General features: G+C 25.4%; 1 protein-coding gene across 1 annotated transcript; it reads right to left on the minus strand.

Moving 5' to 3' along the window:
* Nucleotides 1–5450: 5450 nt before the first annotated feature.
* Nucleotides 5451–7487, minus strand: LOC145843274 (cullin-3-like). The gene has a single exon (XM_082950737.1). The coding sequence runs from the start codon at nt 7485–7487 to the stop codon at nt 5451–5453; it is 2037 nt and encodes a 678-aa protein (XP_082806863.1).
* Nucleotides 7488–15071: the final 7584 nt, after the last annotated feature.

Raw genomic sequence — 15071 nt, forward strand, 5'->3', positions numbered from 1 at the left:
CTTTATTTTAATCCATATAGTATTTATATTTTCTTATATTTTAAGAAATACTTTAGAAATTCTATGCTGAAAATAAAACGAGAAAATATATATTATATAAAATAAAATGTACAATAAATAAAATCTGCAACTTTTTTTTTACATGAAGTTCTAGTACATACAAATTATTAAAAAAAAAATAACAAAGAACAGCTATTAAGAATGATATGCGAATATAGATTTATAAGCACACTGTTCTAATATTTGCCAGTTTTTTAAACTTTAAGAAAAGCCATTAAAACTGCTAGTATAGTACCTGTACAGAACAAGTTGTACTTATATCTAGATACGAGTAGTGAAAACTTTGCGCTTAGGCAATAACACCTCTTTTTAAAAATAATCAATTTACCGGTTTACGACAAACTCTTGTGAAAGTACTCCCTTAAATTAAAATGTTTACTTAAAAACAACAAACAACTAATGCAGCAAGTTAAAACAATTTTGACAGTTGTTTTTAGCAATTAAAGTAATAAGTTTCTTAAAAAATACTTTTTTAAATCAAAATGTATAATAAACTTTAATTTTAATCCATTACACTTATAGTCATAAAAATTTTAAAAGCAATTTTTTTAAGTAGAAAAAAAATAAAAAACTTTTTTCTTTAGAAGTTTTTACTAAAAAAATATTAAAAGCTGTTTGAATTACTTAATTTAGGCATTATTCACTAAGAACAAAGAAATACTATTTTCTAAAAAGATTTTATTGTTAGTGATGTACAGGATTTTAGCTTGGTTTTGACAAATAAAATAAAAAAAAATTTGTTGTTTTAACATTAGTAAAATTTATTAAAGATACATTATTTTTCTCTCTGTTATTAAAATAATAAAACGTTACTTATTATATTTTGTTGAAAGTTAAACAAAGGAAATGTATGTACTTATTTGCATCACTGAACTTTATATACTTGTAACTATGTTTTGATTTGTAATTATTTAAACAAAAAATAAAAATAAGTGTTTAAATGTAAAACCAATTTTAAAATTAACATAAGCTATCTGATTATAAAAAGTTTAAATTTTTAAAGTTTATTAATATAATTAAATTTCATTATAATTAAAACTAAGATCAAATAATGATGTTTAAAACTATTCAAATTGCAAGTTTTCGATACTTTATCATCTTACTTTAAAATTTTTACATTGCTTTCTTTGTTTGTCACGGACAAGACTTTAGAAAGGATCCGTGGTGTATGACTCGATAATCGGAACATTTTTTCTTGCACTAATTTTCTAAGCGCTGTTTTTTGTCGCTCAATAAATTGCACTGTTTACTTGCGTATACTTATATAAATTGCCTGACTCACCTAACATGAAAACTTGCGCTGTTTGCATTTTATTCATTTACCAAGCAAATACTCAAAAAAAAACTTTGATAAAGTGTAAAATATTTGTTTTTTTAAAAATTTAAAAAACCTGAAATAGTCAAAATAAATACCAAATGTTTGAACTATTTTGATAAATGTATTGGCGGCTTTAAATAAACAAACAATAAAAAGCATTTTTGAAAATTGGGAGTTAAGATAAAAAACTTTTTACTTTGATAGCAAATTTTTAGTGCGCTGTTTTGACCAATTTGCAAAACTTTAATAACCTAAAACATCAAAAAAGCTATAGATAACAGATGAACTTTAAAGTTAGATCCAGTTCAAAGTTTTAAATAAAATCTAATTCATTTATAATTAGTTTGGTGTATACTGTACTTTTGTTTTATATATTAAAAATTATTACAAACAATAGTTCTTTAGAAATATTTAAAGCTCATAGATATTTTATATCAACTTTTGTTTCGTAAAATATAATAAGTAATTTCAACTTTATTGTTACGTTACTGATAAAAAGTATTAAAGGGTTTAAGTTATAAATGTTTTGTGTTACTTATAAATTTTTAGATTTGTAAAAAATGAACTTTGTCTTAGTATTTTATAAACTAAGTTACTTGTTATACAATGCGTTATTAACATAAATTGAGAACTTAAAGGTTTAAACTATATTAAATAAATAAAACAATATTTTATAAACACTACATTGATTTTTTTTTGTAATTGTTTAAATGACATATATGTAAAATTTCAAAGGTTTTAATATTTTATTTTCAATTAATGTTCTAATTAAAAAAACTTGTTAATAATAAATTCTTAGTTAACTTTAATGTATTTAATGTTATATTGTTACATGTAATTAACACTAATAAGAATCTAGAAGTACTATCAAATGTTTGTAAAACACTAGTTTTAGGAAAAGAATATAAACTGTAGGAGAGGATTGCGAAAGAAGGTTCTATACTGTATTCTATCTTTATTATGAGCTTATGTGAGTATTGAATTTACTTATGGTAACAAAGTTGAAACAAACTATAAATTTAATTCAAAACGGGTAGCTGACAAATTTGCACGATCGTAAAAAATTGCATGAATATGTATTTCTACGAGGGGATAGAATTGCATGGTGATACTTTTGCACGTTTTTATTTTTCTTTGCTAATTTCAATTTGTTTATTTACAATCACTGTTACTTCTAAACCTCGGTTGTTTAGTTAATTCTTTTTTTGAGTTTTTACTTTTAATTAAAAAATACATTCTAATTCTTTTTTTTTTACTTTTATTTTATATAATTCTTTTTACTATCACTGAAACATTTAACCCTTACCCTCGGTAGCTTTTTTTATTAATGTTTATCTAATTATAACTACTTTTTTACTATCACTGTTACCCCCGGTCAGTACTTTTATTTATTTATTAAATTATATTAGTTTTTATTATTTCACTATGTAACTTTTTATCTGTATTTTTCTTACTCCCGTGCAAAAATGTAATTCGTTCAAACTTGGCTTCGTGCAATTTAGCAACCTCGTGCAATTTTGTCTTCGTCAGATTACACCCGTTGCCATTTAAAACAACTTTTTATTGTCAAAAAAAAAGAGATGTTTAGTGACAAATTTTTTGTCTTTTTAGTTTTTTAAAAGTTGTCTGCTTTTGTTAACAATTTGTCTAGAAGTTACATATAAATTTTTCTGCGAGTGAATACAGCATACAGTATTTGTATAAAATAGAAACTTGATTTTATATCAAAAAGTTTCTGTTATTTATAAGTTCGAAAAATGTACTAATTTAATTTTTATCTTGCTTAGAAAAGCTTCGAAGCTTTCTTATTTAAACTTATTTTGTAGAATGTTAATTTGTTTTCACTCATAATTTATTTATTTTTTTTACAAAAGTTCGTGCGAGAGTTTTAAAATTTTCTATAATTAAGTATTAATTTTTATGTTACAGAAATATACATATTGAAAATAATACATACTATTTTTCGTTTATTCAATTTAAACTAATTGTTTAGTAAGTTTGTTAATTATGCGATTTTTACAATTTCATCGGGTAGTATTTATATTACTATAAAAACGTTTGTATTCATCGATTTAAATACTTTGTATATTTTGTTAAGGTAATTAGTAATTTAACATCAAACTAAATGTTACGGTTTATATCATAACATGTCTTAGGAGATATAATATTTTAGTCAAGTTTGCAAAATACAATTTCACTAGCTTTAAATCATTCATAAAAAAACTATAATACTCAATGTAAAAAAAATCTAATCTTTTTATCCCATAATCTTTTGTTTAGTTGTGAAATAAAGTTTAAAAAACTTTAATCTGCTGACGTATTCAATATTAATGTTAGTAGTTCATTGCGACAAAAAATAAAACTTTACATTATAGTAAAATAAAGCAAAAAACTTATTGTTGGTGGCGTTATTTTACCCTAGAACTGGAGATATTTTTTGATTTTAAGCCAACTTTGCTGTTATATTTTTGTTTGAAGTTATAATTCTGATGCCTTCTTATTAATCTATTTTATTTATAAACATTTAAAAACTTTTGAGCCTCTTAAAAAAAGTAAATAGCTTTAGTGAACCGCATTCTACTTATTAAATTATTCTGGCCCACTTTACTTTAAAACAGTGGTCACCGACTCAATAAAAAACAGCTTGCAATAAGCTTTTGTCCCTATAAGACTCATGAAGAAGAAAAGAGTAAGAATAAATTCAATTAAGTTTTATAAAACAAAATTCAAGTCAGTCCTTTCCGTTGACTTTGAAACAAAAACATGTTTTACAAATAAAAAGTCAACACCTTTCATTACTGCAATCTATTAATTCTAGTAGACTGTTAAGTTAATTTAAAAAAGTCGTAAGAAATTATTCACCATATGTAAACGTTATTAGCATCGAAAACATTAAAATTCTTTTCACAGTTTAGGTTATTTAGTTTTAAATAGACACTAAAGATGCTGATTGTGATGAAACTCGTGCAAAAACACATTTCTATAAAACATGTGTCTAAACTTCGCAAAAAAAAGGTTATATATAAAAAATAAAATTGCAGTCTACAGTAGTACTTGGAACTTTTCATGAACCTTTGAAATTTTAAACCTAAATTTAGTAATCAGTTGCTATTAAGGTACGTGGTTAACTTAAAATAACGTAAGGACGGTCTTGAGAATAGCAATATCGAATTTGTTATACGTAAAAGCTACATAAAACAGGACTGAAAAGGAAGTTACAAACACTATTGTTCAGCTCATTTTAGTATAAAGCTTAGTAATTGTAATTTTAAATAAGTTTAATGTGTTTAATTTTGATTAAATACATCTAATTATCTGTATATTAAACGTAGTATAAAGTATTTTAATTCTTAATGGGTATACAATAAATAAAATATAAAAACGATCTGTTGTTGGACTTTAAAATTACTGTTATTTCTTAATAAAAAAATGTACGGGACTCATCAAATAAAGAATCATGTAGATCTGAATAATTTTTTAACAAAGGATCCGGCCAGATTAAAATTCTATTTTTAAATAGTATTTGGTCGGATGTTGATCTTCAACCAGATTCCTATTAACATAAATTTTGAACTAATTGTGTAGTTTTTCGTTTTGTAAAAGCAGGGGTTAAAATTCAAGTAGTTTTGTTCAACAAAAGATACTTCAAAACACCACAATATTTAATTATTTGTTATCGACATATAAGTACTATATTATAAATAAGCAGTTTGAATCTGATTAATGTAAGTTTGAAAAAATACACAAAACATTTTAGAATAAACTAATTTATTTGCACCTAAAAAACTTCGACATAAGAACAAAAAACGAGTTTCAAAACAAAAAAAAGTACGTTTCAAAATCAAAATCTGCCTTTAAAACGTTTAACACAGCCTTTAACAAAGCTTTAAGTAAAAGTGCTGCTAAATTTTTCAAATTATTTTACTTATATAAAGATGTTTTTTATTTTAGGAATTTTCATTTAACAAAAGGTAATCAAAAACTAGAACATATATCACTATTTATACATACTATGAACATTTATATTTTTAAATTTTTTAACCTATAACTAAAAACGCTGTTTCCGCCAAATTTAAGCTTTCGGAAGCATTTGGACGTAGATTCTGTCGGACTCATGATCCAAACCTTGGTTGACCGTGAAGCTGTCAGTGGGTGAGTAAGTATTACCAGAAGGATTCTTCAAAAGAATTTTGGATTTCTCGCATGTTAGAGAACGAAGTACTTCCGTTAAATCGTTTTCCGACAAATTAGTTTCGTTTAACATCTCTTCGAAAGTAAGTTGATTTCTCTGATTGAAAAGCTCAATAACTGGTATCTGGTAGTATGAGTACAATTGCAGAGTGTATGTCTTGACTGATAAGTCTAAGCTTACTTCGGCTAAAAAGTTCTTGTTCAAAACTCTTAAAGTCTTGTACGTGTTCTCCTCCGCTCTATGATGGTAGAAATTTTGAAATCTTTCAAAGTTGTCTCTTACAACCGCAGGTATAAGATTTGCGTCAAGCCTTTTATAAGCAGGCCATGTGCGAGCGCTCACTACTCTGAAAGTCGAATTAACATCTCTGCAAGGATTTCCTTCTTTCCTGAAGGCTTTGTTCAACTTTCTGGACGCCTCGAAGTCTTTTATTATCTTGATTGGTTCTTTTGAGTCGTACGGGTGGCCGAATTCTTTCAACCAATCAACAATAATTTTGTCATAGGCCATGTATGGAGATTTGGGCCTCACGAGTCTTTTGCACAAATACTTTTTAAACGCAGCGTTAAAATCAGGTTTTACTTCCTCGGTTATTTTTCTGTAAATGGTCTCGAAGTGATTTAAAACTATTTCCATCTCTTTTTCTTCCTGATCTGAGTAAAATTTAATTTTTTTCATGTCAATATAAATACACAAGTGTTCACATACTTTCTTGTTGGTGACAATTTTATTAAAGGTGCCGTCGACCACAAGCTTATACTCATGGTTGTCGGAAAAGGAGTTGGTCACAAGTCTATTACAAGTGTTCTTCAGCTCAACCAATCCGTTGACTTTCTTCGCGGCTTGTGATGGTATAGCCGTTTCTTCCAACAATTTTTCACCTGCTGCTAGTTCATAACTTGCCAAACAGTCTTGCATGATTTTATGTCCTCCTTTGACTCTTTTGAAAGTTTGGTACACACTCTGAAGCTGTTCTTCCGATTTTTCTTCGAACATTCTCGGAACTCCGCCGCATCCTACGCGATGAGCTATTGCTTGCAATTTGTCAGAAATGAGAATTTTCTGTAACACGCTTCTGGTCTTATCAGTAGTTTTTTCATTACCGTACGAACCAGTGCGTGCTTTTTCGTTTGCAATTAAAGTTTCGACCGCGACAACGTACTCGTACGACGACATGTCAACAATGTTTTTTTCTGCGACCCTTAAGTAGTATTCTTCTGCTTGGTCTAAGAAATTTTTTTCGAAAACTTCTTCGTAACACTCCATCTCGACTAGCATGTCACAAAGAGTCTTTATTTCGTCGCAATTAACTTCCATGCCAGCTCTGTGATTGTCAGTAGTTTGACAAAGAATTGTCTTCAACCTTTCTTTGATATCTATATTCAAAACGATTTCTTTTTTGAACCCTTTCAAGCCAATCTTTTTAATTCCGTCTTTTGGCACCTCGTCTTCTGGGACATCTTCAATCCAAAGCTCAAGATGCTTGAAAAGCTCTGAGAAATTATCAATTGTTGTTTTGTAGGTGTTCCAGTTAAAAGCAAGTGCTTGGAGCAAGCTCTCATCTTGAACCGGTAGGAGCTTTGGCAAAACGTTTTCCACAAGATGTTTATGAACTTCTTCCACAAACATTTTGTACATATCTTCAGCGTGTTGGTGGTGTGTGCAGTCGTACGAATTGTACCACATGTTTGTATCACCGTCGGTAAACTCGTTGTCTTCGAAATTTACCTTCAAATGATGTCTCGTTCCCAACCTCAAGTTGTTCATACAATCTTCGTGCCTGAAATCTTTGTACTTATTGAGTTCAGGATACCAGTACTCAATGTTAAACTTTTTCAGGTTGCCTTCATCAAAAATAATTTCACCGAGCCTGTTGTCATCACAACTCTTGTATTTATCGACAATTTGGTCTGCCATTTTTATTTACAACTAAACTTTCTACAAAAATTCAAAAAGAGTTAGAAAAAAGTTTTAAGTTTCTACGAATACATGTACATTTAACTTAATTTTAATTTTATCAAAGAAATATTCTGTACCAGAATAAAATGCTAGAATAAATGCTAAACTAGTTATTGTTAGGTTAGGCGTAGTTATTGGATAATTTGATTAGTTAATTTAAATTTATCAAAATAGAAATTACAAACTAAGCTTGGGGTATACTAGAATATCATTTGAAAAACTTAGTTTACAAATTTTAACTACACTTGATTTATAAGAGAATATTTCATTATGTATCAGTTTTACAATAAACAGGATTGTCATTTTTCAAGTCAAAAAACTATCCTTACTCAAATTTATCCTGAGATATCTTTTATGTTCAACAAAAACACTTAAATCTGTCCTGAGTAGTTTTAAACGATATTTAAAAATACTTGGTCATTTCGTTTTTTTTAAAACTTATTTAACATATTATTAACATACTTTTAAATTTTATTTTATTTAAATATAAAAACTTTTTAATAACAACAAAAAAAAAAAGAACTTATATGAACAAATTTGCCTAACAATATCTTATTATTAGGTATTATACAACAAAGTCTCATTCATGATTTAGAGATTTATTAAAAAACATTAGGTTTATTAAATACTTGAAATAACCCTATTTTTTTTGTGAATAACACCATAGTTGCTTGATTCATCCTAAAAACGAAAAAAAAACTTTAATTACAGGAGACTTCAAAAATTTACATTATTTTCAGTATTTAACTTTAAGTCAACTGTATTTAAGAATTATTTGTTCAAGCTCTACCAACTAAAACTTATTTTATTTAAATAAAATAAAAATTTTAAAATATTGTAGTTATTTCAATATTCACTATTCAAACTAAATATGATTTTATTTAAATGGTAAATTTTTGTCGAATGAAATTTTTCTTTTTAAAATGTACAAAATGTTTAAAATTCCTGGTTTTTCTGAGTTTTTGTGTTATTTTTATTCAAAATTCCAGGTTTTTCAAAGTCTTATTAAAGATTTTTTAATCTCCAGGTTTTATTTTGTCTAAATTGTCAATTTACTGGATTCTCCAGGTTTCAGGTAAAAATTTTTTATTATTAGATATTGAGCAATAGAATTTTATTCATGATTTACATAAAGTTTTTAGAATAACTAAAATTAAAAAGAATTAAATAAAAATTAGGTTTTTAAAATAACGTAAAGTTACCTTAAATTTTTATGTATAACACCATAGTGGCTTTTCAAAAAAAAACCGAAAACTTTTTAATACCAATAAACGTTAAGTCAAATTCAACAAATTTGGCTATAAAATATCTTATAGTTGGATACTTAACAACAATATCTCGTTAATGACTTGAAAAAGTTTAAAAAGGATAAAGGTATTTAAAAATACCTATAACTAGCCTATTTTTTTTCTTATTTACTCTAAAGTGGCTTAAATCATCCTGAAAGCAAAAAAAAAAATATCCTGAGTTGCACTGAGACTTAAAAAGTTTTAAATTATGTTTAGTATCTAACTATTAGTCAACCCTATTTTAAGATTGTAGCTTCAAGCTCTAACAACTAAAATTGGTTTTGTTGAAATGAGAATAAACTTTTATTTTCTGTAGTTTTTTAAAAGTTCAATAATCAAAAAATAACTGAAAAACCACAAGCATTTAGCTTAAAACAAGGTTGTCACTGACATTAAGCAAATTGTACAGAGGTTTCCAAATTTATTCAGATTTTTACTTGATTTTGGGTCTACTTTTAGATTTTTCTTACTTTTGAGGTACCAGACTGTGTTAAATAGTATAAAAGATATTTTTAGGGAACTTAGAATGTGTTTTTAATAGAAAGCTTTTGATGATGACATAAAATTTTCATTTTTATTTTAAATTTTGTGTCAAATCATTTTTCTACTCATCATGTAAAAGTTGTTTAAAATTCCAGGCTTTTTGGTCTTTGAGTAATTTTCATTCAAAATTCCAGGTTTTTCTTGGTATTTTTAAAAAATTAAAGTTCAAGGTGCTTTTTATTAATTGTCTAATTACAGGTTTTTTTTTTATTTTCAGGTAAAGTAGCAACCCTGTTAATATAGGATTAGCTTTTGGTTAAACAATTTATTAGGTAAATAAAATTTTAGTTTTTTTAATGGTAGACTAAAGGAATTACTCCAGGTAATTAAAAAAATTTACAAGTTAAGATAAGCTTTAGTATTTTGAAAAATATTTTTAAAATTGACAGGTTTGCCATTAACTAAGTCCAAAAACTACCTTACAGACCAAACTTATCCTGAGATATCTTTTGTGTTTGGAAATTTTTCTTAATTCTGGACAGTGTACCTTTATTAATATTTAATCATCCTGATTTTTTCTAATCCTATACATATTTCTAAATATTTTTATTTTAATCTTAAAATATTTTAATATCAAGAAAATAAAGTCTTTCAAAAAATTTGGCTAAAAATATCTTATAATTGGATATTGAACAACAATGTCTATATAATGATTTAGAAATTTGAAAAAGATGAATTTTTTAAAATACATTAAATTAATCCTGCGTTGAACTGAGACTTATACAGTCTTAAATTATCCTGAGTATCTAACTTTTAATCAATCCTTTTTTAAGATTGAAGCTTCAAGCTCTCAATCCTAAAATTGGTTTTATTGGATAAGATTGAACTTGGTTTTTCTTTGGTTATTTCAACATTAAATATTCAAAAAATCATTAGAAACCACAAGCATTTAGTTTAACACATGGTTGCCTATGACTTTATATTTTTGTATATTTGAGACATGTTTTTTCCTGGTTTTCAAAATTCTTCCTGTTTTAAAGTCTACTTATTAAGGTTTTAAGAAATACCTAAAGTTACCTTAATTTTTTATAAATAACACCATAGTTGCTTGAATCATCGTGAAATCAAAATTACAACTATCCTGAGTATCTAACTTTGAAACAAACTTTTTTCAGGACTGTAGCTTGAAGCTATACAAACTAAAATTGGTTTTATTAAATGAGATCAAACTTTTATTTTTTGTAGTTATTTCAAAATTCAATATTCAAAAAATCATTAAAAAACCATAAGTATTTAAATTTACACAGGGTTGCCACTGACTCTAGGAAAAATTTCTGCAAGTTTTCAAAATTCTTCCAGGTTTTGTTAAAGTACTTGTTTTGAGTCTATTTATAGATTAAACGTGATTTTTGAGGTTAAAGACTGTGTTAAAATTTATAATCACACTAAAAAGATGTTGTAATGGTATATTAAATGTATTTATGGTAGTAAACTTTTGAATATGACACAGAATTTTCATTTATATCATAAATTTTGTGTTAAATAAATTTTTTTTACTTAATATATATAAATTGTTAAAAATTCCAGATTTTAACATGTTTTTAGTGATTTTTATTTAAAATTTCAGGTTTGCCAAATATTTTTAAAGATTTCTTCATTTCCAGGTTTTACAATGTATTTTTTAGCCTATACTGTCAAATTACAGGCTTTTTCAGTTAACCAAGTTAAGTAGCTACCCTGTTAACATAGTTGTAGTTTTTTAATAGACTATTTATTTGGTAAAAATAATTTCCCATTTTTTTCAATAGTAGACTCAAGGAATAATTCTAGTAAAACAAAAATAAAAATCATAATTTAGCTAAGTTTTAGGTAAACTTAAAAAAAAAAATAAAATAGAAAATATTTATAAAATGATAACTCTTGCATAAACTTTTAAAATAGAAATATATGATTTCTTTTTTACTTTAAAAAAGGTTTAAATAAAATTTAAAAATTTCACAATATTAATAACATAATTAATAAAAGGAAACTAAAAGACCTTGTGAGTATGATTTAATACAAAACATTTGATCTAACATAATTTACACAACTTATAAATTAAAAAAAAAGTTATCATTTATTTTTATTACTGCAATTTATGCTAGAATTTTTTTTTCTATAGATATTTTCTAAGTTAAAAAATTGAAATGTTAAAAATATTTCAGTAGATAAATAAATAATTCTTTATTAGAAAAAATCAAAACTCTTACTTGACAGCAATTGTGTTGTTCACAAACTTTGTTGAAAAAGAATTTAAAACACACATTATTAATCAAATCTATCAGGTTTGTAGCTTGAAGCTATAACACATAAAACTGGTTTGATTAAAACTAGATTAAACTTTTATTCCAGTTGTTATTTCAACATTTAATATTCAAAACATCACTAAAAAACCATAAGCATTAAACTCAGCACTGATTTTTAAATTATTCTGAGTTTCTTACTTTTAATCAACCCTATTTCAGGATAGTTTCTTCAAGCTCTACAGCTAAAATTGGTTTTATTGAAATGATAATAAAATTTTGCTTCCTTAGGTTAATTCAATATTTAATATTTTAAAAACCATTTAAAAACAGGAGCATTTAATTTAACACAGGGTTGCCACTGAGTTAAGGTAATTTTTCTGTAGGTTTTAAAGTTATTGTTTTAGGGTCAACTTTTAGATTAAGCTAGATTTTTGTGGTAAAAAAATGTGTATATTAGTATATTAACCATAAAGAGATACTTTTAAGGTACTTTAAATGTGTTTATAATAGAAAATTCTTCATGATAACACTAAATTTTAATTTATATTGTAAACTTTTGTGTAATAACATTTTTCTACTTTACATATAAATTGTTTAAAACTACAGGTTTTTTAAGGTTAATGAGTAATTTTAATTCAAATTTTCTGGTTTTCAAGTCTGTTTCAAGATTTTTCAAGTTCAAAGTTTATATTGGCCTAAATTGTCAAATTACAGATTTTCCTGATTTCCAGGTAAACTAACATACCTGTAAATAGTAGTTTTTAGTTAAACAATTTATAAGATCATAATTCCAGATATTTTAATGGTAGATTCAAAAATTACTCGGATTAAAGTTTTATTAAGAGATTTAAAAAATTAATAAGGTTTTATGAAATACCTAAAGTTACCTTAATTTTTTAAAAATAACACCATAGTTGCTTGAATCATCGTGAAATCAAAATTAAAACTATCCTGAGTATTTAACTTTGAAACAAACTTTTTTCAGGATTGTTGCTTCAAGCTATACCAACTAAAATTGGTTTTATTAAATGAGATCAAACTTTTATTTTTTGAGTTATTTCAAAATTCAATATTCAAAAGTTCATTTAAAAAACATAAGCATTTAAATTTACACAGGGTTGCCACTGACTTTAGGAAAATTTTCTCTAAGTGTTCAAAATTCTTCCAGGTTTTCTTAAAGTACTTGTTTTTAGTCTATTTATAGAATAAACTTGATTTTTGAGGTTAAAGATAATTTTTAGGAATTTTAAATGTGTTTTTAATAGAAAATTTTTGATGATGACATAAAATTTTCATTTTTATCTCAAATTTTATGTCAAATCGAATTTTTCTACTTATCATGTAAAAGTTGTTTAAAACTTCAGGTTTTTGTTTGATTTTTGTTAAAACTTCCAGGTTTTTCTTAGTCTTTTTTAAAATTTTAAGTTCAAGGTTTTTTTCTTAATTGTCAAATTACAGGTTTTTTTTTCTGAGTTTCAGGTAGAGTAGCAACCCTGTTAATAAAGGATTAGTTTTTGGATAGACAATTTATTAGGTAAATTTTATTTTAATTCTTTTTAATGGTAGACCCAAGGAATTACTCTAGGTAAATAAAAACATTCACAAGCTAAGATAAGCTTTAGGTAAAATTGAACATTATTAAATACAACTTGGTTTTAAAATACTATACTTAATTTTTTTAAGAGTGTTTAATTCTTAATCAGTTCTTAAATTGAACAGGTATGCCATTGACTAAGTCAAAAAACTATCCTTACAGACCAAACTTATCCTGAGATATCTTTTTTGTTTGGAAAATTTTCTTAATTCTGTCCTGAGTACCTTTAACAATATTTAATCATTCTGAAGTTTTCTAATCCTTTACATATTTCTAAACAACTTTTATTAAATCTAAAATTATTTTAATATCAAGAAAAATTAAGTCTTTCAACAAATTAATTAATCAAATATCTTAACATTGGATTTAATATTAAACAACAATGTCTAATTATTGATTTAAAAATTTTAAAAACATAAATTTTTAAAAATAACTTAAATTAATCTTTTTTTTTCTAAATGACACCAAAGTTGCTTGAATCATCTTTAAAACAAAAAAAAATCTCTCCTGAGTTGAACTGAGACTTATAAAGTCTTAAATTATCCTGAGTATCTAACTATTAACCAACCCTATTTTAAGATTGAAGCTTTAAGCTAACAAACCTAAAATTAGTTTTATTTGATTGGATTAAACTTTTTTTTTCCTTTGGGTATTTCAACATTAAATATTTAAAAAATCATTAAAAAACCGTAAGCGTTTAGTTTAACAAAGGGTTGCCACTGACATTATCTTTTTGTATATTTGAGACATGTTTTTTTTCCAGGTTTTAAAAATTCTTCCTGTTTTTAGGTCTACTTTTTGTTTAAACTTAAATAAATAGTATAAAAACTGTGTTAAAGAGTTTAAAACCATAAATAACTTATTGTAATGGTACATTAAATGTGTATATCAATAGAAAAATTTTGATGATGACACAGATTTTCATCCATATAGTAATTTTTTTTGTGTCAAATCAATTATTTCATGTAAGAATTGTTTAAAACTTTAGGTTTTTGTTTGATTTTTATTTAAAATTCCAGGCTTTTTCCAATCCTTTTTAAGATTTCTTTAGTTCAATCTCAATCTTATTCAGGATTTAATGCAATAAAAAAGGAAATATTTTTTTACAATACCTAAAATAACTATAATTTAAAAAAAAACATAGAGGCTTGAATCATCCTGAATAAAAAAACTTTCCTGAGTTGCACTGTGACTTTAGAAGTTTCAAATTATTCAGAGTATCTAATTATTAATCAAATATATCAGGTTTGTAGCTTGAAGCTATAATACATAAAACTGGTTTGATTAAAACTAGATTAAACTTTTATTTCCAGTTGTTATTTCAACATTAAATATTCAAAAAATCACTAGACGTTTTAAATTATCACTTTTTAAATTATTCTGAGTTTCTTACTTTTAATTAACCCTATTTCAGGACTGTAGCTTCAAGCTCTAACAGCTAAAATTGGTTTTATTGAAATGAGAATAAGCTTTTGTTTCCTGTGGTTTTTTCAATACTTAATATTTAAAACACCATTAAAAAACAGGAGAATTTTATTTAACACAAGGTTGCCACTGAGTTTAGGAAATTTTTCTCCAGGTTTCAAAGTTCTTTCAGGTTTGTTTTAAAGTTCTTGTTTTAGGGTCTACTATTAAATTAAACATGGTTTTTGTGGTAAAAAAATGTGTAAATTGGTATAAAAACTATAAAAAGATACTTTTAAGGTACTTTAAATGTGTTAATAATAGAAATATCTTCATGATGCCACTAATTTTAATTTACATTGTACTAATAATTAAATTTTTCTACTTCACATGTAAATTGCTTAAAACTACAGGATTTTTAGGTTTATGAGTAATTTTTAATCAAAATTCCCGGATTTCAAGTATTTTTAAAGATTTTTCAAATGCA

Source organism: Thalia democratica, chromosome 8 (genome assembly GCF_965202585.1).
Source record: "Thalia democratica chromosome 8, ktThaDemo2.hap1.1, whole genome shotgun sequence".
NCBI classification, from domain to species: Eukaryota; Metazoa; Chordata; class Thaliacea; order Salpida; family Salpidae; genus Thalia; species Thalia democratica.